General features: G+C 39.6%; 1 protein-coding gene across 3 annotated transcripts; it reads left to right on the top strand.

The window, feature by feature from the left end:
- Positions 1–159: 159 nt before the first annotated feature.
- xrcc1 (X-ray repair complementing defective repair in Chinese hamster cells 1) lies at positions 160–23207 on the top strand. Of its 3 annotated transcripts, none has more exons than XM_084357422.1 (18): positions 160–198; positions 616–679; positions 827–919; positions 2488–2595; positions 2708–2866; positions 3202–3279; positions 4147–4270; positions 4483–4589; positions 6050–6212; positions 6289–6532; positions 7397–7513; positions 15318–15399; positions 15507–15606; positions 17961–18012; positions 20070–20206; positions 20474–20564; positions 20690–20765; positions 22294–23207. In XM_084357422.1, the coding sequence occupies exons 2-18, from the start codon at positions 629–631 to the stop codon at positions 22399–22401; spliced, it is 1890 nt and encodes a 629-aa protein (XP_084213548.1). In that variant the 5' UTR covers positions 160–198; positions 616–628; the 3' UTR covers positions 22402–23207. The 3 variants fall into 3 exon arrangements, with proteins under 3 accessions (XP_084213548.1, XP_084213547.1, XP_084213546.1); XM_084357421.1 differs by having other exon boundaries at positions 161–452; XM_084357420.1 differs by having other exon boundaries at positions 161–452; positions 546–679.
- Positions 23208–26441: the final 3234 nt, after the last annotated feature.

The raw sequence follows: 26441 nt of genomic DNA, 5'->3' as shown, positions 1-26441 counted from the left end.
AAGATAGTATCAAAAACACATTACTGGAATTAAAATGACCAAACTGGTCTCTGTAATACACTTTCTGAACGATTGGTGGCGATAAAACTGTTGATGCGCTTATTAAGTTGTAGAAGAAGAAGACGAACGTTCTCATTGGATGGAAGCGCCGTGAGCCGGAAGTAGCGTCACAACACAACGACACACATCAGGCATTTGGTGGGAAAATGATTTCGCTTCCACGCACATTTAACTTAAAATTAAAAGCATTCATGTGTGTTTTCTGATATTTAATGAAAGGCCAAAATAAGCGGCTATGTGTCGAGGACATGACAGTTTGAAAAATTAACGCGTAATAGCCCCTGAGGTGTGTTAAAATCACCAGGCTACTCAGGCAAAGTTCACTCCGCCTATTGTTTGCTAGCATGCTATCACGTTAGCTAGCAGCATGTCTGACGCTTAGTAGCAATAAAGTAAGTTTCACGAACTTTTCGAGGTTTAATTCACTGTCACTGAATGAACTGTGTGTGTTTTATATTTTGTTAACCGGTTGCGATTACGTGTAGTGACAAGGTCGCCGCCCAGTTGCTTTATTTTCCATCACACTGATCAGTTAATTGTCTTCAACCTGCCAAGAATCAACAACAACATGCCAGAAATCAAACTCAAGCACGTCGTGTCCTGCAGCACCGAGGACTCTGTAAGTTGTCTTGTCACTTGCATCTATTTTGTGTAGAAACTCATGTTCCCATTCATGTCTTGAGTTTTGTATTATTCTTCAAGCATTTGGTAAAATGTGCACCTTCCTTCCTTCCTTCCTCTCACTTCTTGTCATAATGCAAAACAGGCTCACAAGGCAGACAACCTGCTGAGCTCTGACACCTACAGAAAGTGGAAAGCAGCAAGACCCGGGGAGAAGCAGACATCAGTCATTCTGCAGGTCTGTTTTTACTCTATTACTCCCACAAGTGTAGGCTAACAGTGGTTACTTAACATGTTGTTTTGTGATTATTGATGTGAAGTTTAATTAGGTTGCAGATATCCTTAACGCCTGGTGATCCAGCTAATCTAAATGTATAGATGTCACACAATTTATTAAAACTCTAAATTCATATCCAAGATCTTTCTTTATGTCCCAAATTGCCCTGCCAGTTCTGTTCTGGCTGTTTATCCACTAAAGGAAAATAAATCTTTGCATCCAACTCTCCTTTTGTTATTAAAGCGATTGGGTTTGTTGGGGGTTCCCAAGTGTCCTGGAACACCTGGAACATCTGGAAAACAGTTGACAGGTTCCAGCCATGGAAAAAACATGGAAAATGAGAGATAATGCAGAATGTCCTGGAAAATCTTGTGTTGTCCTGAAACATTATTGAAACTCCCCAAAACTACACAGTACATTATTGTATTGGTAGTTTACTGTATAGCATTATAAATAAGTAGATTTTTCCTAAAAGGAAACCAGTTAGTTGTTTGTTTGAAGAGACACAACTTTCAGAAACCTTTGGTTACTGGTGTTCATGCTATTCAGTTATTGATGTTCAGGCAACAATAGGTAATACACTGTAATTCACAACAGAAAAAGGCATAGGTGTTATAAACTGATTCATTAAGGAACATATAAGTGTATGAGTGCGCTCATACACTGTCTGTTGTACCAGCTAGATCGTCACTGAAAATGTCCTGGAAAAGTCCTGGAAAAATATCTGGAAAATTAGTGGGAATCATGATGTTTCGGAACTTGTGATGTGTGAGACCATTTGATAAATACGCACATTTCTGTGGTTTATGACCAGTTAAATCAAAAATGTTGACGTCGACTCACACTTCTCCTTTGTTGATGTATTTTTGTCCTTTTGGGAACCCCCGTGTGTGCGTCGTCTGTCTTACAATCATGACCTCCCTGAACTTGACATTTGGCTTTGAAGCAATTCCCTTTTCTATCCCACAGAATATCTTGAAAATAGTTTCAGTTGTCTTTATTGTTTAGGGATTAGGTGGAAGTTTGTTGGCTGTTCTTTCAAATGCTACCACTGCAAAGCTTTTTAAATTAAGTCTTTGAGACAGGAACATATTGTTCTCCATTTTTTCCCCCTTTCTCCTCCTACCTGAGGCTAAAAATTAGATAATAATATTTCACAGAATATGTTAAAGGCACTTTTTAGTTGTTTATTTGTTGCCTACCAGTCGTTGTTTATACAAACAAGAGCAACTGGTCCCTACTCATCACCCTTAAAATCACTTTTTAAAAACTAATCTAGAAATAATTTGCAATTTAATATTGTTTTATTCTTCTCAACAGTAATGCACTTTGTAATTTTGGTTAGCAAAAATAACAAATTTGGTCTAAGCTCACACATGTATTGTTTACATTTATGTCCTTGGCATAAACATGTTAAAAATTAGGGGTTGGGAAAAACTATTTCACTTCTACCTTCTGTTCTTTCAGAGCTTTTGACTTTGTTTCTTGTGTAAGTTCCATTAACCTTTGCCGTTTTACTTTTCTCTCAGTTCGAGAAAGAGGAGCAGGTGCACAGCATCGATATTGGAAATGAAGGATCGGCTTTTGTCGAGGTGCTGGTGGGGAATTCTTCAGCCACCAGAGACCAGGACTATGAGGTATTCTTGCAATCAAACTAAGTACATAGTCTATCACCTCCTCCTCATTACAGTAATAAGTAATTACAACATTTTTTTCTTAGTCTGAGATGTCAGTCTTTCTCTGTTTTAGGTTCTTTTGGTTACGTCTTCCTTCATGTCCCCCACGGAGAGCCGTAACGGCAACAACATGAGCCGCGTGCGTTTCTTTGGGCCCAACCAGCTGCAGAAGAGCACAGCACAAGAGAAGTGGGACAGAGTGAAAATTGTGTGTAGCCAGCCATACAGCAAGGTAAGGTCCCAGTCACTTAAAACAAATGGAGTGTGAAATAGAGAGAGGGCAAACTAAAACATCCATCCAACTCTTCAGCAGAGTCAACCGAATCCAAAAGTAAAACATTTGCATTAAGAAATACTTTAACAGTACTCCCACCACATGGCACAGTAGGAATATAATCTAGCAATCTTGTTTTGAAGCTGCATCTGTAGATGCTAATGTTTTGTTAAGTATTTCAGTTCAGATAATTATTGAATTTAAGTTTGCTTTTGTAAAGAGAAAGTGTACATTAATAAGCTTATATCCATTGCTACTTGTAAAGTAATTAAATCCAAGCTGATTTTTTGTAGAACATAGCATACGGACTGGCCTTCATCAAGTTTCATTCACCGCCTGACAAAAATGATCCTCCACCAACAACACCCCCGGTAAGTTGTGCCATACCTTCTTCTCAAACTTTTAGGTTTGCCTGTAGATTTTTTTTCCCTTTTAGTTATTTCACTTGAGATCATGATAATGTTGTTGACTGTGACTTAGTATTGATTGTCATTCCAATGCCATGAGTTTCAGTACTTGCAATCAAGATTATTTCATTAATGCCTGGCATTGTGCAACAAAATACAACTACAGGTCAGACATAGAGCGTCAGAATTATAATATTTATTTCAACATCAACAGAAGCAACATTTATATCTGAATTAATCAAGTAAACTAGATTATCTGACCAGACAGTCGACGCAAACATTCTAGACTTTGGACTGTGCTATACTAAGTTTTTGACATTATGTGCTTTTTCACATTTCTGTCAGTGGCAAGTATAAAGGGTCAAGACCCAGCTGCCCTGCTGTTTTGACACAAGGATGTTACTACAGTTGACAGAACAAACCAGTTGGAGAGACTAAAGAGACCACCACTAAACAAATAATCATCCAGTTATCCATCTATGTTGGTGAAATTCAGTCTCATAAAAAGATGTTCTTTGTGAGCATGTTATTATACACTGTAGTTAAATATGCTGCCACACTGTTATCAGCACTGCTTTACTTTGACATGAACTTATGTAGTATTTAAATTTAGCTCTGGGAAGAGGCCATAACTAAAACATGACACAGCATCTCACTGCAGTGCGTGCAGCTACTCAGTCTTTTCTGCGAACTGCACAACTTTATGGCAATGAAATCATTTGTCAAGTTGAAACCTCTTTCCTACATTAAGAGAAAATTGCACTTCAAGCGGTCTCTCCGTCTTCTCTCCGTCTTCTCTTTTGGCACTAAACTTTTCTTCTCTCCTATAAGAAACTGACAAAGCTGGGACAGTTCAGGGTGAAGGATGAGTCTCCTTCATCTGCGCCCAGCCTTCAGCCAGGCAGTCTCTTCTTCAATCGGGACCATGCAACAAAGTCGAGCCCTTCCCTAAAAGGTAAATTCATTCATTCAAATTTGGCAGCAGCTGAAGCTCAATTATATTCTTCCCGGTCCTTGTAACCATAAAGTGCTAATCATGATGAATAATTAAACACACCATTAATTCAATGTTATTTAAAGCTGTTTAAGACGAGAGGTGAGAGATTATTTCTTTGTTATTAAGCCTCTTTGTTCCCTCACCCGCTCTCTGCACTTTTCTCTCTTTAGTGTCTCCTCAGAATCAGAAGCTGAGTTACGCTGCTGCTGCCCTGCAGGCTGGTGGCAGCTCCCACACGTCAAGTCAAGCATCCTCTTCCAGCTCTGCCTCACCTCAGGTAATAAACAACACTATCATTTTCTTCTCTGTAGGATGGACATTAATCAGCTGTCCCTTGGATGAGCAAGAGGCTTTTTTAAAGCTTTATTTAGACAGAGCGGATGACACATAGGCAATAAAGCTTGTTATAATATGTTTTTGTTTCTTCACATTAAAATCACAGTTACTGACACCAGCTCTGTTTTAATCAAATTGAGCTGTCAAATAATAGTCTCTCACTGTTATAAGATTATTAAGTCAAGCACAGGTAAACCAAAGATTGTCTGACATATTGAACAGTTTTAGGAATGCACTGAATTTCTTGGATGAGAGAAGGTGATTTGACTTTTTCAGCACTTGCCTGGCCTTACAGCACAAAATTAATGTGACACAACAGATAAACATCGACCACTACCATCGGTTAATGTCATCGTATTTTGCCAATAGGCAGACGGCTGTCAAAGCTTCGAATATCACCCATTATGATGCTCAACCAACATATCGGCACATCGCTAAACAGCTCTTTTGTCCAAACAGTCAGCAATTAAAGTAAGGGTTGATGCCCTACAAGGTGTCTATTATCAGAAATTAAGGGACGATGTGGAGACCAGAACTGTCCTCAGCTTATACCATCTACATCATCATCATCATCAAAAAAAAAAGAAAACAGGTTCTGCAATCAAAATGTAAATATTTTCACAAGCTCCAGTAAATAGGACGGACCTTTGATACAACCTAGCAAGGGGAGGTAAACTAGTCTGCTCAGCTGATTGAATCCTTTGGCTCAGCTGTTAGCCAGAAAGCTAGCGTTATTCCAGCAGGATTCAAAGTCAAAAACATTGCATACAGTAGACAAACAGTTCATATATGTTCGCCTATTACCAGTAAGCTCAAAGGGGAAGTGAAGCAGGCTGTAGTAGGGAGTAAACGCACCCAGACCATGGTATAATGATAGTGTCTTCCAGTGTTTGCCACAGGTTGAAATTTGATATTCAAACTTTTTCATCTCATGAATGAAATGGACTTAATTTGAGCTGAAACTCTGAGATTGAAACATAGCCACTCGCACAGGGGAATAAAGCTAATTAACAGAGTAAAGAATATCAGGCTATTCTGATTTTTAAAAACAAAACAAAAATAAATACGACCGGTACTATTCGGGTGGGCAGCACAAATACATGTCTGTGCATAAGAAAGTAGTCAAAAAAGATATTCGAGTCATTCTGGCTTTTCCAATTTGCTACTGTCAATGTTTAATTGTTTTTTGATGATATGCAGAATCCTGAGTGTGCACACACTGTGTACAATTTATTTGTCAGATAACCCTCTAGCAATAAAAGAAAGAGAGATGTTGGCAATTTGTCAAACAAACAGTGTCCGCTCCTCCACACACGTCTTAAACATACAGATGCAAATTATTTATTCCATTCTCAAAAGGTGCAAATGTTTTGTTACTTACATTGTTTTTTTTCTTCATAGCCACCAGCAAAAAGAAAGTTTGAGTTCAGCAAAGAGCGACAAAGTGCCTCTGGCCCTCCACCCTCAAAGAAAATTAGCCCAGCTGGCTCACCTGAGGGCAAAGCCGCGACCCCAAAACACAAGCCGAGCCCAGCCAGCACGCCAAGCCCCAGCACCGCGAAAGGTAACACTCACCTTTGCATACAGATTATCTCTTCACCTGGAAAAGTTGCTTCAACGTTCGCAATTCGTCCTCCCAGCTTCCTCGGCACAGAAGTCTGCAGACAAGAAGCGGGCGAGCCCGTCCAAACCCGAACCCAAACCCAAACAGCAGAAAGCTAAATCCCAGAGTGCGCAGCAGGTCCCATTCAACCGGATCATGGAGGGGGTTGTGTTTGTCCTCAGCGGCTTCCAAAACCCCTTCAGAGGGGAGCTGAGGGAAAAGGCTCTGGACATGGGAGCCAAATACCGACCCGACTGGACACCCGACTCCACACACCTCATGTAAGTATCAAATGTGGAAGTGTGTGGGGACTATTGGCTTAAGAAGTCCTGCTTTACCATTTATGAATGCATTAGTGACTTTTTTCCTCCAACCTTATTGCACAGCTTAGTTTTGTGATATTTCATGAGACAGTGTTGTGGTAATACAGAGAAGCTACCAAGCATGACATGTATTTTAAATGATCTGTGCAAGCTGTTTTAAATTGCTAAAGTAGAGTAGTCTACTCACCATAGTGTTAAGGACTTGTTTGTGCATAAATGCATTCAAAATGAAATGTCATTCTTTTGACAGGGTTGTGAAGAAGATGTAATTGACTGTCTTTATTTTGTTTTTTTGCCAGTTTTCACGTTAAAACACATCCACTTCAACAAAATTAGTTTTATATTCCTATCACATCAAAAAGTTGCTGCTGCAAGAGCCGCTATTCACTCCAGTTTAAAATAAAAGGAGTCCTCTGGTAGAAGCTGATCAGAAATATGCCCCGTAAAGAGAAAAAAAAAATCAAAGAGAAAAAAATGAACCCCTAAAATAAATCCATAAATCTCATGATGATCATAGTAAATAATTTGGATATAACGTAACACTGCCTTCAAATGATGCTTTCTTAATTGCTCCAGAGATGTTCTGTCATGAGACATTTTTATCTGTAGTCGATCTTGATCATTAAAACCGATTACAGGATCGTGCAACAGCCCTTTAAGCACTCTCAGTAATTCAGTTTGATTGCATCTTGATCCCTGCTGTCAGAGCAGACTATTACCCTTGTCAGCTTCTCTTCAGTGATCTAACCGTGCGTGTGTGTGTTTTTTGTGTCTTTGTGTGTGTGTGTGCGCGCACATCTCCTTTGGCCGATTAAACTCCAGCTGTGCCTTCGCTAACACCCCCAAGTACAGCCAGGTGAAATCAGCAGGAGGCATGATCGTACGGAAGGAATGGGTAATGGACTGCCACAAGAGGAAACAGAAGATCTCCTATAAAGGGTAAGAGAGGGTGAAATATTAAACAAGCTTGTGGAAAGGTGAGGTGATTTTCTAACATTATAATCATGAACTGTAATGATGCTTGAAATAAAAGTCAGACTTTGAAAGCAACAGAAATTCGTCCGACTTGGCACACCTCAGAGTTTCTTCACATTAAAAGCTGGACACAGTGTTGGAGGCAGAGCCCAGTTCATTCCTATGACAGCTGATCAGTGGCGTTTTTTAAGACAAAAAGCTCGACTTCCCAGCTACAATATTACCCAGATCTTCCATGTTGTGCGGCCCATAGAGCGTGAGCCCTACAGACTTCGGCCAACCGTGTTGGCTAACTTCCGGTTTAGCGCTCGGCTAACTTGAATAGAAATCAAATGTTTTAATCTTGTGGCTGCTTTAGACCTTTTATTGGACCGAATGGCTTAACTTATGACAGTCAAATGAGTCATTTCGCAGGGTTTGTGACTATCAAAATAAATCGTCCCCCATTTTACAGCTGCTTTCACAATGTAAGCTTATGGAAAAACAGTGTTTTGGGCCCCAGTGCGTTGTGTTGACAACTTGTATTTTGAAGTAAACGCTGTGATCCTGCCCTCTCACTGAAGCGCAGTGGTTGAGACAGAGACACCATTCACCCTATTACACGACACTGTACCATCAAACTGATTTTGAAGCTGTTAATTTAGGTATAAAAGTTACATAATTCTGCTTTAATAAGGCCTGAGCTCCAGCTTGGCCACAGGAACAGCTGGATGGGATTTGATGTCTGTTAAAGGTCACTTCCGCAGGGTAACAGCCTGGTTTTTAGCGTAGAACATGTGTCTAAAATACGAACCCGCATCTGATTAATACTTTTCTCTTAAGCCATGTCTGTACCTCCACATGGTACAATCTGCACACAGCACTCACACTGATTGAAGCATCCAAAAATACACCACTCACAGACAGCAGCGATGCCCATTTCCTACAGAGAACATTGTAACCTTGAGCAGCTGATGCCTGCTGTGATCACAAATTCAACCCAACCAGCTCCAGCAGCTCCCTAATTATATCCTTCATTACAGGGGGAGCTTTAACAACATCAAGGTCTTCTGTCATTTTTTCCACATGACTCTCTGTCCACTCAATAATGTAGAGCAGAATACCTGTAGAGAAAGGCAATGGAGGGTCCAAATTAATTGCTGACAGTACTGCACTGTTGTTGTACTGTGTGAATCTTCGCTTCATCATTTAAGGAATTATTTTATACTTACTGCTTCTGTTATGAATGTGTCTGGCTTGAAGATAAATCCATTTACAGCCAGGCTCCCCCACTGCTAGATTATCTACGGTTACTGAACACACATATACAACATGTGTTGCAGTAAATATCTTGTCAGCTGTTAAAGTATTGACAAGGTATGCGACAAAAGATTATTTTAATTGATTATTATTTTCTCGATTGATGTCTGTTAAATGTCAGATAAGTGCGAAACATGACGATCAGTGTTTTCCAAAGCCCAAGATGGTGTCCTTAAATGTGTTGTTTTGCCCACAACCCAAAGATATTCAGTTCACTGTCAAAAACGAGCAAAGAAACCAGAAAATATTGACATTTAAGAGCCATTTTTTTAATCAAAATAGTTGGTGATTTGTTTAACAACTATTAATAAGCTCATCATTGCAGCTCTAGTATTGACTCCAATAAAAATAAGAGTCCTACTTTCTTCTTCTGTCACCGTGACTACCATCCCAGCACAGACAGTAAAGTGCTCCTGCCTCCATTAGCAGTTTGATTTTAGGCTGCACTCACAACTTTTACCTCAGTCATGAAAGTTATCTTAACAATCTTAAACTAATTTAATTAGATCAACCTGCAGAAGACTGACCTCTCCACCATGATGACTGTGTCCTCTGCATTATTTTTGCCTCTGAAACACACAACACATGCTCAAATTGTATTTGTAGCTCATTCTGAGCAGTGGCTCTGTTTGTCAGGACAGCTTTCGTGCAGAATGACATGCTGTTTAACTCGTACTGCAATGAGACTAAGTATGAGAAACCCTGAGCATAACTGGCAGCTAGCAACTTCTAAGGTGAACTGCTTTCTTGCATGTTACTCGATGCATGAGTTGAGTTTGTTAATAAGTTAACGCCTTCAATTTGACTGCTTTGAAGGTTGGAAGTTGGAATAATGGATGTATCTACCTATGTCCAGTCTTAATCTAACTGGGTAGGAAGCCCAAGTAGAACGGTCCAATTAATATATCAGTCAGGCTGTAATCATGACCGGATTCATCTGTCTAATTAACCTAATGGCACTTAGGTCTTCAGACATTAGCCTCGATAGCTGAAATAATCATTCCATAATGACTTCATTTGAGTTGTAAAACTCACGTGATATTGAGATTTGGGCATGTGAGAGGGAGCTTTATAGTTGTGGTAATTTGGAGACTAATGACATCAAAGAAGATGAGCACTTACAATTCTCTCACAGGCTGCTTCAGTGATGGATTTAAAACCGATCTTGTAATTTCATGCCTGTGTATTTGCATGAATGACTGATGATGATCATCAGCTCTAGAGGAGTCAAACCCTGTGGAAACCTTACATCAGATACCTCATTAGCTTTCTCGCTTATAATACGTTATGTCCGCTGCCTGTTTTTTTCTACAGCTCTGCAGAGCCAGTGCGTGGTTCAGAAAGGCTTTTGGTTGTCTTTTTATTTCCTGCATTTGCCCAAATGCTGTTTACCAACTGTTTTAATGGACTCTGGAGCTGAATAGTCTGACTGTGATTTTCCAGCCTTTTATTTCCTCTCTATTTGCTTCGAACACAAACTGATTTTATTTTCTTATTCATAAGAAATCATAGTTAAATGAGAACTGTGACAGCATTCAAGTTTAGACTTAACAAGTGTAGGAAATGGTACTGAAATATTATTATGTCCAGTCCAGTCCGATTGCCCCGTGACTTTTTCAGAAAAACAGACCAGGTCTTCTTTGTAGAATAACCTGCTCATGTATCCGAAAGGGTGTCTTATATTGGCAGTGTTAATCTCACAAATATACACTTGTCAGAGGGGTTCAATTCGACGCAGCAGCTGAATGTTGTATAAAATGTAGATTGTTGTAACTGTATGTATTGAAATGGACCAGCGGGTCTGTAGATATTATTCGTGCGTTTCATGTCTTGTTTGGCAGCTGCACAAAATGTTTCTGAGGGCCGCTGTTGGGCCATGAACTGCACTTTGGGAAACCACGTCATAGACAAAATGAATCAAATAATCAGATTAGGTCATTGGCAGATTAACCGATAATCTAAAAAAATTGTCAGGTTGCAGATTTAGACGAATGACAAGTACACAACAGGAACTGACACAAACCTGTTATTAGTGTGCTCTCCTTTGGATTTAATTAGTTATTTTGACGTGACTGTCATTTTTTAAGATATAATTGCCATCCAGTTCCAGCAGGAAAAATCTACTGATAAGATCCAGTGCAGTCTAATTTTTTTTTGCACGTTAGTCTTCAAAGGCAGAAATGAAAGCGGTCAGAGTTACATTTTGATGAGATTATTTTGGACAGCCACAGTGTGAATATAAGCCATACAAAGAGACTGAGAGGTGAATATGGAAAGCTTTTTGAATACATACTGCTGAAGGGCGATGACACACAACGCTGTGGTTTTATGAAATCTGATCCTTACTTTTAAGATTCTCCAGAAGTGCATGGAGATGAGAAGTTCACTATAGGCTGTGTCGTCATTCTCCCTCATGCTCGCTTTTCTCAGTCAGTTTCCCTCACCCTCGTCCTCCCCCGTCTGCTCCCCCCTCTCTTATTGTCAGAATAATCCATTCCCCTGCCCAGCACGGCTATTGTGCAGCGCGTGGAGTGTGCAGCTTTGATGATGTATCCTTTATTTAAAAGCTGCATCTGCTATGGGTAATTAAAGGGACCACTTACTTTGATGATGACAAGTACCCAAACAAATACGCACACTCACACTCTCAAACTGTTGCTCCATAATGCACACAAACACTTTGCCAGTGAGCATCTGGGGGTAATTGCACAGCTTCATTCAGGTCCTGACATGCATACGTAGTAGGTAGTGTACATGTTAGAGAGATATTAGCTAAGCAGCCCAGAAATGTTCCCTCCATAGTCATTATCCAATCAGCGAGGATCCGGAGATAGGCAGGAAGAGACGAGGGCAGAAAACACTCAAACAGCTCTGCAGCGTCCCATCACAATAGACTTGAATAAGTAAACAAATTTCTCATTAAAACCGAGGCTCTGCAGCAACATCCCAAGAGGATTTGGGAAATAGTTTGCCAGCTCGAGCCAAAATATCAGCACAATCGCACCGTGATAGATCTAGGGCACATTCAGCTTAATCACAAACACCTAAAAGTTCCTGTCTGAAAATATTCACTGCTTCCTGAAGTGTGCAGAGCCAAAAATGTTTAAGTTTACCAAGCTGCTTATTTATCATTTAGTCTGCAAAATGTCTGCTGACCCAACAGTCAAGAAACCAGAAATATTCAATTTACATTATATAAAACAAATGTTTGACATTTCATCGTAATAGTTGTTGATTATCTTTCCGTCTACCCATCATTCAGTTGATCATTTCAGCTCTAGAAATCCTCTCAGGTCATCATCAGTAGACTTTACAGGGCAGCTACATTTGCTTGATCCTCTAATCTTTCAAGTCCATCTTAACGAGGCTTCAAGCTATATGCTTGTGGCCAAACCACAGTGGTTGAACCAGTCGGCAACCTTTGAGGATCTACTAGCTAATAATATAATATTGGCGTGGTTTCGGTTTGACGGCCAGAACAAGGAACCTAAAAAAGAAGGAAGGGTCATAACGTCACTGAATCTCGCTGTGGTCATCTGTATTAAAGTCAGTGGGAGATGCATGGAGAACTAAAACCCAACATATGTACGTCGTATGACTTCTGATGAAGGAATTTCCCCAGAAAATAAAAGAGCACACTTCAGAGAGTAGGCTAACGGCTGATTTTTTTATCGACATGTTGTTCTCCCCTTGATTGTATGTGGGAAAGGCTACTATTCACAGTGTAATTGCAGTCTCATCAGCGGAAATCAGTCAGACCTTACCATTTTCACAGTTGATTAAAGAGTTCTGCTTTTCAGAATGATGATGTGCTGCTTTTGTGTGCCTTCCAGTTCATCATTGTAATGAAACACCTCCAGGGTTGATCCTTTGGTTAAACAAATCATTGGTTTGGTTGACAAATATTGAACATTTCACCTCGGGCTCTGGCAGCATGTGATAGCTCTTTTTGACGTTTCAATAGAATCAATAGATAAATCAATAATGAAAGATATTTATTAGTTTTGGAAAACAAAATGTATGATGTGTTATTGGTGTGTCCTGTCTATTGTGGTGTTGTGATTTTCATGTCACAATCAATACCCAATAAAACATGAAGTATAGAGCGCCATTTTAAGTGATCTGAACAGGGCGTTAAAAGCAGCTCTACAGCTGTAGACTTCTACGATTTTGTCAACCCTACATGACCTCATTGATAGGCGCTGCCGCAGATGGAGTATAATTTAGAGCTACAAATTAACATTTCTTGTTATTGATTAACCTTCTGAGTATTATAATTATAAATGATTAATCCTTTAGTGTATTAAATGTCAGGCGTAGTGAAATAGCTCAAATAATAATGAGTTATCGAATGAGTTCAGCTCTGATATTACCTGGTTTTATAGCAGAAAATCCACGTGTCTCCAGCTCACCCTAAGCAGAGCAGATTTAGCTTTATTGTCATAAGTAGAGGTAAAAAAGATTATCAGCCCTGGCCAATTATCTGGGCCGATATTCAGCACATTCCTTTTATCGGTATCAGTGATGTTTCTGTCAGACTACCGATAAAATCATTTAAACGTATGCTACTTTGGCTCTGATGCAGCATCCTCTCACAACATTATCTGATTGGTGACACGTCACAATTAACTGCAGATATACAATGAAATAATGTGAATATGCAAAGTAACTAGTAACTGAATGCATCAAATATATGTCACAGAGAGAAAGTATAAAAAAGCAGAAAACGACTCTACTCAAGTAAGGTACCTCAAAATTGTACTTAAGTGCAGTACTTGAGGAAATTGCACTTATGTTCAGTCCATCACTGGTTGTTCAAAATTTCCACAGTTTAATTTTTCGCTGCAAATGAATACCGGTCCTCAGTCTCCTCGATTTCTACTAATCAGTGTTGGCCCTGAAAAAGCCACATTGGTCAACCCCTAGTCATAAGCAGCAGATTGTGCATTAATCCCCTTTGCCCGATGTTTCCTTTTTTCAATTTTTCCAATTTCCTGAGCACTGAGTTTTCTGAAACGAGTGAGCATAGGGCAGTAAAATGTCAGTGAAAAGTGTGTGTGTGTGTGTGTGTGTGTGTGTGAGAGAGAGAGGGAGGTCATAAGGGATTGTTTGATAGTCGGCCCTTCCTGTTTTTCTGCATGTCACATCCATTGCCTGCACTATTATCATCTCCGTGAATTTACTGGAACATTTGGCTTTCATTTTTTTCTCCCCACTCTCCCTCGACCTTTGCAGAGAAAATCTTTAGTGGATTCATTTTTTCTGCTTTTCTGTCTTTTTTTCTTTAGGGTTATATTGTCATTTAATTTTCTGTTTGCAATCCGCTTTTTCCTGGTTTGTTAGTATTTTTCAAAAACGTTTGAATATATCTTAAAGGTGCACCATGTAGTTTTGGGGAAGAAAAAAAAAAGATCTTCAGTGACTGATAATTATTTTATTTTTTATGCCTAAATAATCCAACAAACTGTCTTCATTTTCATGACTGAATAAACAAAAAGACCTTAAAGGAGGACTCAGTTTCCTACTGTTTTACTTTGTTTATATGTGGCGGACCCTGCCACCTTTCTAGCTTCAAACAGTGTTCTGGGGACCTTTTTTCCTCTGAGAACAGCTTGTGTTTTCAGTTATGGACAAAATAAATATGTCTAAGTTTGTATTGTTACCTCATTAATTCTGTAAATCTTTAAATTCTGAGTTTGAATTTCTTCTCCAAAACCACATAGTGCCCTTTTAATTAGAGCTGCACAATGCAATAAAAATAAATCACATTGCAATATTTTGACAGATAATGTGATATGATTCACATTCAGTGGGAATGGTCATTTTTACATCACAATTTTCATTTTCAAAAAAACAGTTAAAATCCTGATGAAGTGACATTTGTTGGTGTCTGTACCAAACAATCTTGTTTTCCTATATCTGGAGATCAAGATTTGTCGGTCAGAGCAGCTCTGCAGCTCTGCCTCACTTCATTATAAGGCTGTTTTGTCACACATTTTACCTTTTATTAAAAAGACTGTCATTTCAATTTGTTGATGGCTTTTGATGAGCTACTTTTAATTAACTTGAAGTGACTGCCAAAGAAGAAAAGGTTGTCGGGTTACTTATGTGACAAAGCCTAATTTATGACAAGGCTGTCCTGGAGTTTGGTTTATAGACAAGTTTTTGGGGTTTCTCCTTCAACTTGCGGTAGATTAGATTTTTCTCTAAGAATGCAAACTTCAACAACTTACAATACAGACAGTGTTAATGTTTTAAGCACCAAGACGTTGATTGTCTGGTGAAAAATATAACCTTCACGCTGAACCTTGATTTTCTTCCTCTATTTCCTGACAGTGGCCCACTGCGGTTTGAAGCACTGTGCAAGTAAAGCTGATTGGGAGCAAGATTTATTGTGCAGGCATCCGTTTCCCTTTGGCCTTTAATCATCCTGACGTCTTTTGTTCACCCGTTTTTTGTCTTCCTCCAGGTACTTGATGGATGGAGCGGAGTCGAGCTCGGAGAGCGAAATGGAAGTGGACGACCAGAGTGAAGAGGAAACGAACACAAAGGTAAATCTGTTTTTTTAAGTGAGCCCGTAAAAAATGCTCTAATAAAGAATCCTTGGTCCACTTTGTGAACAGCCAGTTTTAGTGCTCAGTGCATGTTGTTCTTACAGACTCATCAGAAGCAGGAGAGACAAGCAACCCCCAAAAAGACACCAGAAAAGAGGGATGAAGATGATGAGTATGCTGGCTCCACTGATGTTGACGAACCAGGTTTGCATAAACTAACTTTAAAACTTTGATGTCCCACTGTGGAAAAAAGAGACTGAACTTTACCTGATGTTTCGTTAAGATTCAGTCAGCATCAGCAATGCCACTTCACTGACTCTACACTTGTTTTTCTTTTTTGGTTGCTCCAGAAACTGTTTTTGGAATAAAAGAAAAAGCAAATAGCCAGAAGATAACACACTTACAAAGTCGTAAATTGCTATTTTTTATAGCTGAAGTTAACCTGAGACAGGCAGACAGGGTGAAATGATAGAGGAAGACTTTGACATTTCACCCATTGAAAGGGTGAAATAGAGGAAAATGGCAGCCAAGACCATAAAGGCACTTAGTTCAGATACAGCATAAGTAGCAAGGAACAAAGAAAGAGACCTACACTCTCCTCTGTGTTCAAGCATTTTGTTCTCAGTCTTGTAGGCCAGCTTATGTATTTTGGTGCATTTTTGGACTCGTGTAAAAGTGATGTTGGACTAGAACTGAAAATGTAACAATTGGCTGACGTAGCTTAAACTTTCAGGAGTACAGTCTGTACAAAAGAAATAAAGCCCACACCCAAAAAGACTTCATAGAGAAAAGCAGTGCCTGATACATACATAATTAATAGATAAAAGTACAATAACATAATCTTGCCATACTTACTGTTTTTTTCACTATTTAATTTTGTGCAGAATTGTGAGGTTTTCAGACAATGAATCCAAACAAATCTGACATCCTTTACTTTTCCTGACAGTTTTTGGCTCAACGTTTGTATATCTCCACCACTGTTGGATGGATTGCCATGACATTTGAAAGAAACTTTCGCACCCAATTCCCATCATTCTCACCGTTTGACACCTTTATTTATCCAGGGAGTGTTCAGGAACGCCCTTATCAAATTCACACAGTTACACATTCACACCTGGAAGCTGCCCAGTACAGCCACAGTCTGGTCACCTGTCCACTGAGCAACAACACTGGAGCGGTTGCGGTTACGTGCCTTGCTCAAAGTCACCACAGTGGTGGTAATGAGGCAGGGGCAAGCACTGCCTTTCACTTTCCTCACTCAGACTTGTCTTGTCAGTCCAGGGATTTGAACCAGCAAACCTCCAGTCAAAAGCTTGTTTAGCTCACCTTTAGGCTACCACTGCCTCAAATATGACCTTGCAGAGCTGCCAGCATGGCTGTTGCCAGTCACGGGTCTACAATTGAAGTTTGCTTTAAATGATCAATTTAAAATTGAGCTTAACACTGCTATTTGTAGCAGAGAGCACCTTTTTTTTATTCCTCTTTTGTTTGTGTCATGAAATCAGGGTTGAGCAGTGTTTTTTCCTCTCTATATATTTTGTTTTCAAATTGATACAGGTAACACTTAATGTCTGCACCGCCTCAGGGTCACCCATCACAAATATACTGCAATGAGAATAAATTGGGAGACATTGTGAAAACAGCATTTTTCAGGCACAGAGGGGCAAACGAACCAAAAGGTTCTCAGCCCAATTAAATTCAGTGTATCTGATAATCAAAGCAGAAGATACACGTAAAAATGGATTTACTTACTTATCTGTATTTGTAAGGTCCGAGAGCTGAATTGTAATTGGCTGTGACTCACAGAAAGTGATTCATTCTATTTGCTCAAATAAGTACAGAGGGAGGGAGGGCAACGCTGGAGCTGAAGAGGACTGAATGAATTGGTAGGGACGAGGGGAGGATGTGAGAGCCCAGGGATTAGACAATAGGGATCACCTTTATGAAGCACTTGGGTATGGATGAGTTTACAACGCCGGCGTGAAAAGGACAAGACCATGGACGCTGTTCGAGGGAGAAACAAGAATTGAGGCAAGACGTAATCACTGTGAAGGGACTTGTGCATGATTCTCATTTCTATGTTAATGCGAGGCCAGAAGTAAAGTGCTGGGGTGCATCAGTGAGGCGACGCTACAAACACTGACCCAACAAACATATACAGGGAGACGGCATTTTAATTAGAGTGTCGTCTCCTTCTCCCCTCAACGGCACAGGATTGTATGGTAATGGAAAGTGTTACCAACAAGGTTAGATCCTCTTGAACTGCTGATATATGTTTCACAGAAATGTAGACTCACCTGAAACTCCTAAAATGAACAGAAATTTAAAGCAGACTTAAGTCTTTGACATTTGATCACCTTAGTTAATTAGTTTTAAGATTAGGGCCACGGTGCCGTGATGGTAATGTCCTCGAATACATCAACAACCTTGTGTTGTTGATAATAAACTGTAAATACATGAAACATTGTACACTTGTGAAGTTAAACATAATTTCCTGCAAGTACTTTTCATGCAAGGTTAGTTTTACCATATTGACAAATGAACACTTCATTTCACAGGAGGTGATGATGATGATGAATCTGCCGTGGACACAGAGGACGAACTGCAGAGGTAAACAACACAAAAAACATTAATGATGCAAATTGTAACGATGTGGAGGAGTGAAGGATGTCCTTAATGGTTGCTGACCCCATCTCTGCTTTCTTGTTGCTCCATTAGTAAATTAACAATCAATTTAGTCTTAAATCAGTAACTCCACATTGACTTGAGTGTGATAGTTAAACCATTTAAGTTTGTTCTCAACCTGTTTTCCCACGTAAGGTAATTTCTGAGAAACACCTTTCAATAAAAACACATCTTTCATACATCTTCATTTAATGTTTATTTCATTGCAGAGGGGATTGTTTGGTTAGAGGGTTGTACTGAAATATGGCACAGAGCAACTGTACTAACAACTCAGAAGTCTTTCAAAAAGCATTTTTTGTGCTTTTACTTTGAGCTGTACTAAACATCAACAACAGATCGAATACCTGCAAGTAATGTTAGAGGTCTTTCTTTTCTAAAAAACACCCAAAAACTCCAAGTATTATCACCTGACTCTGCAGTCCTCAGTTTTACGGAGCATTTTAGCATCTTTCAGCTGATTGTTTTGGAACAATAAGAGCTCTCAAAAATCTCTGTACATTACCTGCCCAGCACCAAACGTATGGAGCCAGGGGAGTGACTTTAAATTATGGCACAGAACAGGGACTTGGTCAAAGTTTACTTTTAACTGTCGGTATGTGGGTCTGGCAGAGATTCGCAGAAACAAGCACTAACGTTAGCTGATATGTGTCAGCTAGCTCACAGCTAGTCAGTTTCTATTACCACTTTTACACCAAAATTAGCATGTATTTACAGTTTTTTAAATTGTGGATAAACCCACTAAAAATAGGCGATAGACTTCTAGGCGGGTGTTGGTGGGTTTTTTGTTCAGTGTGAAAGCGGTATAAGTGATTAAACAGCAGCAGTTAGAGACATGCTTGAGTTCCAGGTGAACTCTAGGAACCCATTTCCATATGCGAAGTGTGTTGTGACGCCAGAGGCTTCAGAGTGGGTTCACTAAGAGTGACGTCAATTCCTTAGATTGCTGTTGTAAATCACACTCTCCTTGCCCCGTTTCCTTAATCCTCTCCTCAAACTATGGTGGTGGAGAGGTGAAACTGAAAACTACTGAAAAAAAACCTGTCAGTGACGAGAAAACTGATCAGAGCTGTTTGACAAAAGACACACGTGAAGAAAACATCTGAAGCTGATCATAGAAAACAATAAAATACCCAAATAAGATAAATGTTTTCCCGTTTTTTTACTTTTCAGTGCCAATGTTTCCTTTTTCAGTTAAGGTTTTGTTTTTGATACCAAATGTAATTTTCAGTGCCAGAATTTAAAGTCAATCAGCAGACAGGCAAAGCAACTAGCTGGAAAACATTGTGAAACATTTAGGAGCTCAAAGCCAGATACTTCCCTGAGGGCCAGGATAAGGCTGGAAGGAAAATAAATATTGGACTTCCATTTGTCAGATCGTCAAAAACACGACTCTAAATGAATACTAATGATGCTCCGTGTATGCTTTTTGCAAACATGTTCACCACAACAACATTGTTATTAATATTATAAGGTGTTACTATGTCTGTGTTGTGTTTACAACTTTTTCCAAAAATAAAATCAATTAATACTGCTTTTAGCCAATTAAGTTTGTTTTGAATTGGTTTTCTCTTTCAAAATCTCTGAAAAAGCCCACTGATAGAAAAGAAAGCTCTCCACTTTGAAGATCATCACTAAATTGCAGAGGGACTGGTAGTTGAGGAGGTAGTCATATTGATATATTGAACTGAGGACGCTCGATTGCCTTTAAAAGAGCAACTTTTGCACTTGTGTTTAATTAGTTTGGTGGTTATATTTAGCCAAAGTAACAGAAACAAAACTTTTAAAAAGTAAAATCCAGGTTAGACTTGTAACTGATGGTCCGTATAGACGGACTAACAACAGGGCTATAGAGTTTAAGTCTGTCTTTATAAAGATTAATTGACTCCAAGGCGACAAGCAGGGAGGTTTCTTCTTTTGAGTGGCAGTCATGAATCCTTGTAGCATCAAAGATGTAACAAGTCCTTTTTCTGGTCTTGCAACAGGGTGGAGAACGAGAGCAGACAGAAGAAAGCTGCAACAGAAGGGAAGAAGGTGAAAGAGGAAGATCCATACGGCGGTTCGACGGATGAAAACACAGATGCCGAGGCTGAACAGGATCATCCCATCCCCGAGCTCCCAAGTATGTCTCTGTTTGTTCTTATCTTTGTCTTTGTCTCTTTTATCTGCCCCTGCTCCGATCACAGGAACACATGTCCTTGCTTCCCCGACTGACAGAAAGTAATTGGACGGCTCACACAGACGTCCAACCGTGCACCGTTTTCCTCTTGTTTTTCTTTGCTTTGCTCCTTTCTCCCATTTATCAGATAGCACCTATAATTACTGGTTTGATATATATTGTGTTGTCATCAACTTTTCTTTTCTGCTCCCTTTTTCTCATTTCTTTCAGACTTCCTGAGCGGAAAGCACTTTTTCCTCTACGGTAAATTCCCGAACAACGAGAGGCGCCTGCTGCTGCGATACATCGTTGCCTTTAATGGGTGAGAAAGGCTTTGAGAAGTAACCCCAACGACTTTAATTGGTCATGGGACAAAAGGTGGAGCATGAAAAGCGATTCACTGCAGTTAAATGTTTGCATTAAAACACAATATCGTCTTTGCTCCAGAGCGATTGAGGACTACATGACGGAGAAGGTGCAGTTTGTGGTGACCAGTGAAGGGTGGCACGAGTCCTTTGAAGATGTGAGTTTGAGTCCTCTCTTCTTTCTTCTTTTGTTGTTACATTTCTTTGGTGGCCAAATAACGATGCCTAACACAAGCTTAAAGGGATAGTTCACCCCCAAATCAAAAATACATATTGTTCCTCTTGCATGTCATGCTATTTATCCATCTACATTTAGAAATGTTTCAATAAGTAACAGATGCTGCAGGGAAGTAGAAGGGCCCGTTTCTTATAAATAAATGGTTTCATTGGTCAGTGTATAGATTTGTTTACTCACCAATAAAGATTCCAGCATTTTAGGCCGTATTTGAGGTATTTCTGATTCTAGTATCAGTATTTGAACAACCATATCAAGATTGTTTTGGCGTGAGTTGCCAACTTTTGGACATATCGGCTATAGAGATGTCTGCCTTCACTTGAATATAATGGAACTAGATGGCACTAGGCTTGTGGTGCTTAAAGCGCTTACATTTGAAAAACTCGACAGAAATATCTCTTTCCAGAAGTCATGACCCGGTTACGAAATAGGATGTAAACATTAAAGGAGTCCTCTGTGGCTGAGCTCAAATATTCTCTCAAATATAATTGAAGTACAGTAGATTGTTCTTGGCTTGTGGTGCTCAAAGTGCCTAAAAAATAAGTTGGATGATCCACAGGCTATGTCGTGAGCAGTTTTATGTAGGAACTATTTTCTTTCCGTATCACAGAGCAGAATGAGGCGTGCAATAACTCACGAGAGTCAGGAGAGGACTCTTTGAGTGGTAAGCTAACTACGATAGCTAATGTTACAGCTCAATCAAAGAGGATGCCATTAGCGTTTCCATCCGGCGCTGTCATGAACACAGGGGTACACCGCAGGGGTACGGTTGGTGGGCGTAGTTTGGTAGAAAGAAAATAGTTCTGACATGAAACGGCCCACAACAGGGTCTGTGGAGTATCTCGGTTTCTGCAAAGAGGCTTTTGGCGCTTTGAGCACCACAAACCGAGTTTCATCTAGTTCCATTATGTTCAGGCGAAGGCAGACATCTCTACAGCCGATATCTCCAAAACTCTGCAAATCACATCAAAACATTCTGGATGGATAAATAGCATTACAGGCACGAGGAGAAATATGTATTTTTGATTCTGAGGTAAACTATCCCTGTAAAAACGTGTGTGTGTTTGTGTATGGGCTAAGTTATACAAAGTGCAAAGCTGAAAAATCTCTTTTCAAAAAGCCTAAGAAAGGAAAACTGCAGCCGCTGAATGTGTTTCACCAAACACTGCAGCACAGACTTCAGAGGCGTTTTCCTTTTAGGCAGTAGCACTTACCACTTTGCGAGGTATAATCAAATAAAATCAATGAAGCAAATTGAGAAACTGAGTGTTTAAGCCTCCCAGGGAAAATGCAGCAGTGTTGGGAGTGCCTTGTGAATCTGTTTGAAACTGCTGGTCAGGATCAGCCATATCAATGCCTTGTTAGCATTTGAATTAGCAGCCGCAGTTACACAAGCCGAGCCTTCAGTTTTTTCAAAGTCCATTTGTTCTTTCACTTCCCTGTCATTACAGGCGCTGATCGACAACAGCAACCTGAACTTTGTCAAGCCTGCGTGGATTTACGCAATCAGCGAACGACAAAAGATGCTGCCCTATCAGCCGTACACCGTCGTCCCCTGAACTGCAGGGGGTGTGTGCAGACACGCTCTCGCTTCATATCCTGACCAAGACGCAGTGGGGGAAGCCATAGAAACATTTTTTCTTTCCTTTTAATCCAGTTCACTTACATTACAGCAATAAAGCAATTATAGTTTATTAATGCCTTTTACATTGACTTTCTACTTGCTACTCATGAAATGTCTTCAGTCCTCTGATGTTTCCACCTTTTTGCCAACCACGATGTCTATTTAAAGGGTTAATGTTAGCATTAGATTTAGACTTTTTTATCTTAAGGTTGTCGGTTCTTGCTTGGCCACAAAGTAACCTCTTCATCATCAGTGTGCTGCTCAGTCACTGTGGCTGTGTGAACAGGGCAGACTCTCTGATTCAGGACTCGTTTGAATCTCTTGGTTCCTGTGCTGCAGTTCCCTGCTGCTCACCGCGCCTACCTCAGGCTCTGTCTGCAAATGAGTTATCACCCTGTCCTGACTGCCAGCGGCACTGATAACACTCTGACTTGTGTAAGCCGGCAGACCATTGTGAGACCAGCCCAAAGTCAGGTGAAAGGTGCCAGTGTGTTTTTTAATGCTGCAGCCACCAGATGCAAAAAAACAAGGACAACTAAATTGTATAAATGAAAATGAATGCTTGGGGACTGTTTGTTTCTCTCTTTTTTGTTTTATTAAATGCCACGAGTGGTAAAGTAATGCATTTCTGTGTGTTGTTAAAGTTTGATAAACCTGAGGTTGTGATTTGTTTTTTATTCATGTTGGGGAATTAATATTGCAAGAGATGGACTTGCTCGATGGATGTAAGGATGTAAAAACCAGACGTCAGTGTTTTGCGTCACTGATCTTCCAAAATGCCGATGTCAGGCTCACCGTCTGCAATGGCAGCTTGTTTAAGTGTCTATCTTAAACTTTTTTTTCTTGTAGTACTTAATTATTTTGTCAAAATAAAAAAGATTTTTAAGTAATGGTATTGGTTTCATTTTCTTTCACCGAGACGTCTTTTCTTCCACTCCTTCGTATCCTTCCCTCTCCGTGTGAGCAGCTCAAGAGTCACTCTTCTTCTTTTTCATTGCTTCTCTCATCTCGAGCCCTCTCTGCTCCCTCTAATTTACTTCTCGTCCTGCTCCACGCCCCGGAGCCACTGGGTCCTCTGCTCTTCAGTCAAGGGGATTAGAAAGATGGAATGTGGACGAGAGTCAGGGGGAGGAGGGAGGTGGTTAGACGGGTTACAGAGGCTGCAGGAACGAGGGGAAAGGGTTTGGATGCATTTTTTAAAGCAGTCAAGGATCAGATTGCTTTCTTGTACTAGTTTTTGGTTGGTAAATTTACACATATTGTACATAATATTGTCAGAAAACAGATTTGCTTTTCATATAAGTGATAGTGTGAGGTCAAATCCATTTAGGACTGGAAGCAGGAAAATTTACAGCCCCTAACGGCATCATCCTGATACAATGTCATATTTCATTTAAATGCATACGTGTCGTCAATGTGGCAGATAGGATGGGCCGCTTTCACATTGATCCATTTGACAGTTTCCACCTTATTGTCACCTTGATATCTTCCTAGTCGAATTTATTCTTTGCTTTTAGCATTTTTATGTCTCCCATGAATCTTAGCAATGACCTTGCTTGACTGGGAAGACAAACATTGTTTGACTCTGTACTTTGAATCTTGATTATCACTGTCACAAAATGTCAGATTTTAATTCCCTCTGATACTTAAGAGCTTCTACTCATCTTTTTGTTCTTTCTACAGCACTGATTTGAAGGGGTTGGATATTAATGCAGTGGGTTTTTTTTATAATTATAATTGATTTATAGCAGTTTTGTAGAGACCTGTTTTATTAAAATCCACATTAAATCTACTTTTATTCCATTTTGTAAGACAATAAAACATTTCTGAAGGGATTTCAATTATTTTTATCACCAAAGGACTGAAACTCAATGCAACTTGTTTCCTCAACAAACCCACTGAGATTTGTCAAAATTAAGCCTGAAAAATGATTTTCTCTTCACTCAGTCCCCTAACATTAGCATGCAGGCACTGTATGACGTATAAAAAGAAAGTGAATGGTTGTTCACACAAATTTTAATTGATGAATACACCGACCTTATGCATAACCTGCATTACAAAGTCCGTTCAGTTCATTCAGTTTGACAGATGTATTGTACCCCTGAGAGCTGAAATACTTTTACCCCGGAAGGTTCAGGTCGTCCTGCAAATTCAGACGAGTGAAACCTGCTGGCTTGAGGTGTTTCAGGGGCACACAAGGTCAAACGCTGCAAACCTGCCTGAAAGAAAGGAGTCTGGTCCAGCATGTGAGAAATTCGCTGTGGATGATGAAACCTTGAAAATGATGTTTTTACAACACAAACCAAATCATAAACATATTTGATATATTTAAAGAATAAAATCTGCATTCCCTTTTCCATGCAAAGTAAAAGGTGAATTATTTTTGGGCTTTTTTGCCTCATGATGATCACTTGCTGGATGTCAGAGTACATCCACCTGTTATTTACTAGCAGTAGAACTACTCAGATCTTTAGAAATACTCTGCTACAAGTAAAAGTCTGCAATAGTCCAAAAGTACCACTGCCAAAATATACTGGAAGCAGGAGCTGACATCATCATCCTGATACAATGTCATATTTCATTTACATGCATATCTGTCGTCAATATGGCAGATAGAGTGGGCCACTTCCACATTGAGGTGAAAAAGTTTTTTTTCTTAATATGGCAAATTTTCATCACTCGAATCGAGGGTCTAAGGACAGAGGATGTCAATGACTGTACAGATTGTAAAGCCCATTGAGGCAATGTGATTGTGATTTTGGGCTATGTAAATACAATTGATTTGATTTGAATTGATTTAAATCTGCATAGGAGGCTGAAAAAATCTTAATATCACGATGACATTTATAACTAGACTGTTTTCATGTGAAACTTGTTGATATGTAGTCTGGCTGACACTCCCTGTTGATCCTCACTGACACACACAGCTGCTTCGCTCTCTTGTTGAAGATCATTTATATTTTGATCCGTTTCCTCTTCTCCAGTCAGACTTTTCCTCTCGACCCAGGCTCCCAGTGACAGTGATCTACACTTGCCTGAAGGACGCCGCCTCTGATTTCTTCTGATCATTCCTTGTAAATTCTGACAGCTGTGACAGTTTTCCTGCGTGATGTCATTAAATCAGTTTTGTCATATGGACTCATTTACTCCTGTACCACTCCAAATGGCATAACATCTCTGGAGCTTTGTCTAGTTTTACTTTGCCATTAGAGGTAATCTGTCACGGTGGATGAGAAACTGACAGCAAATGTCACAAAATTGCATCAGAGCATTAATATCGGGCAGGACTTTTACATTCCAAAAAAGAAATGACACGTTCTGCTCACTTCTTTCTTTTACAAGTTGACTTGTAGAAGAAGATTAATCAAACATTTGTCATAAAACTGCTCCTCGCATATAAATCGTGTTGTGCATGTTTTATGAATAAGGTTTGATTCATTTTGAGTCATTAACTAAAAAAACAAAACCTCCTGACAGTAATGTACAGAGCGCGGTGGAAAAACCTCTAAATGTCCTCAGTGCACTGATGTTATTATGTACTTTTTGTAGTTAGCACTAATAAATGAGTTGTCATGCCCTCATTTAACAGTTATGACCTTCACTCCTCTTATTCTTCATTTTATGTCTTTGTACTCGTCCCTGACACTCTTTTGTGATTAATCACCAGTGGTGGAAGAAATTTTTTAGATTTTTGACACAAGTAAAAGTACACCATAAAAAAATACTTTCTTAAAAGTAGAAAAATTGAGAAAATATCATCTCCGACTGACAACATCATCTCTATGTTACAGCTGGTGAAGCGAGTACTTTATACTATAACAATGGATCATATTTTAGAAACGTATCATACGCTGTAAGTTTAACGGCCTCATAATTGTTTTTAAACACTGCTTGAGTATCGGTACAGATGTTCCCTTATACAGCTGTTGATCAGTTGGATTTATTACACTTTTATTGTGATTGTGTAAGCCTACT

This window comes from Pagrus pagrus, assembly GCF_965226575.1.
Source record: "Pagrus pagrus genome assembly, chromosome: 7".
Classification (NCBI taxonomy): domain Eukaryota; kingdom Metazoa; phylum Chordata; class Actinopteri; order Spariformes; family Sparidae; genus Pagrus; species Pagrus pagrus.
Note: the sequence above shows the minus strand (reverse complement) of the source record. Positions and strands in the feature narration are given on the sequence as shown.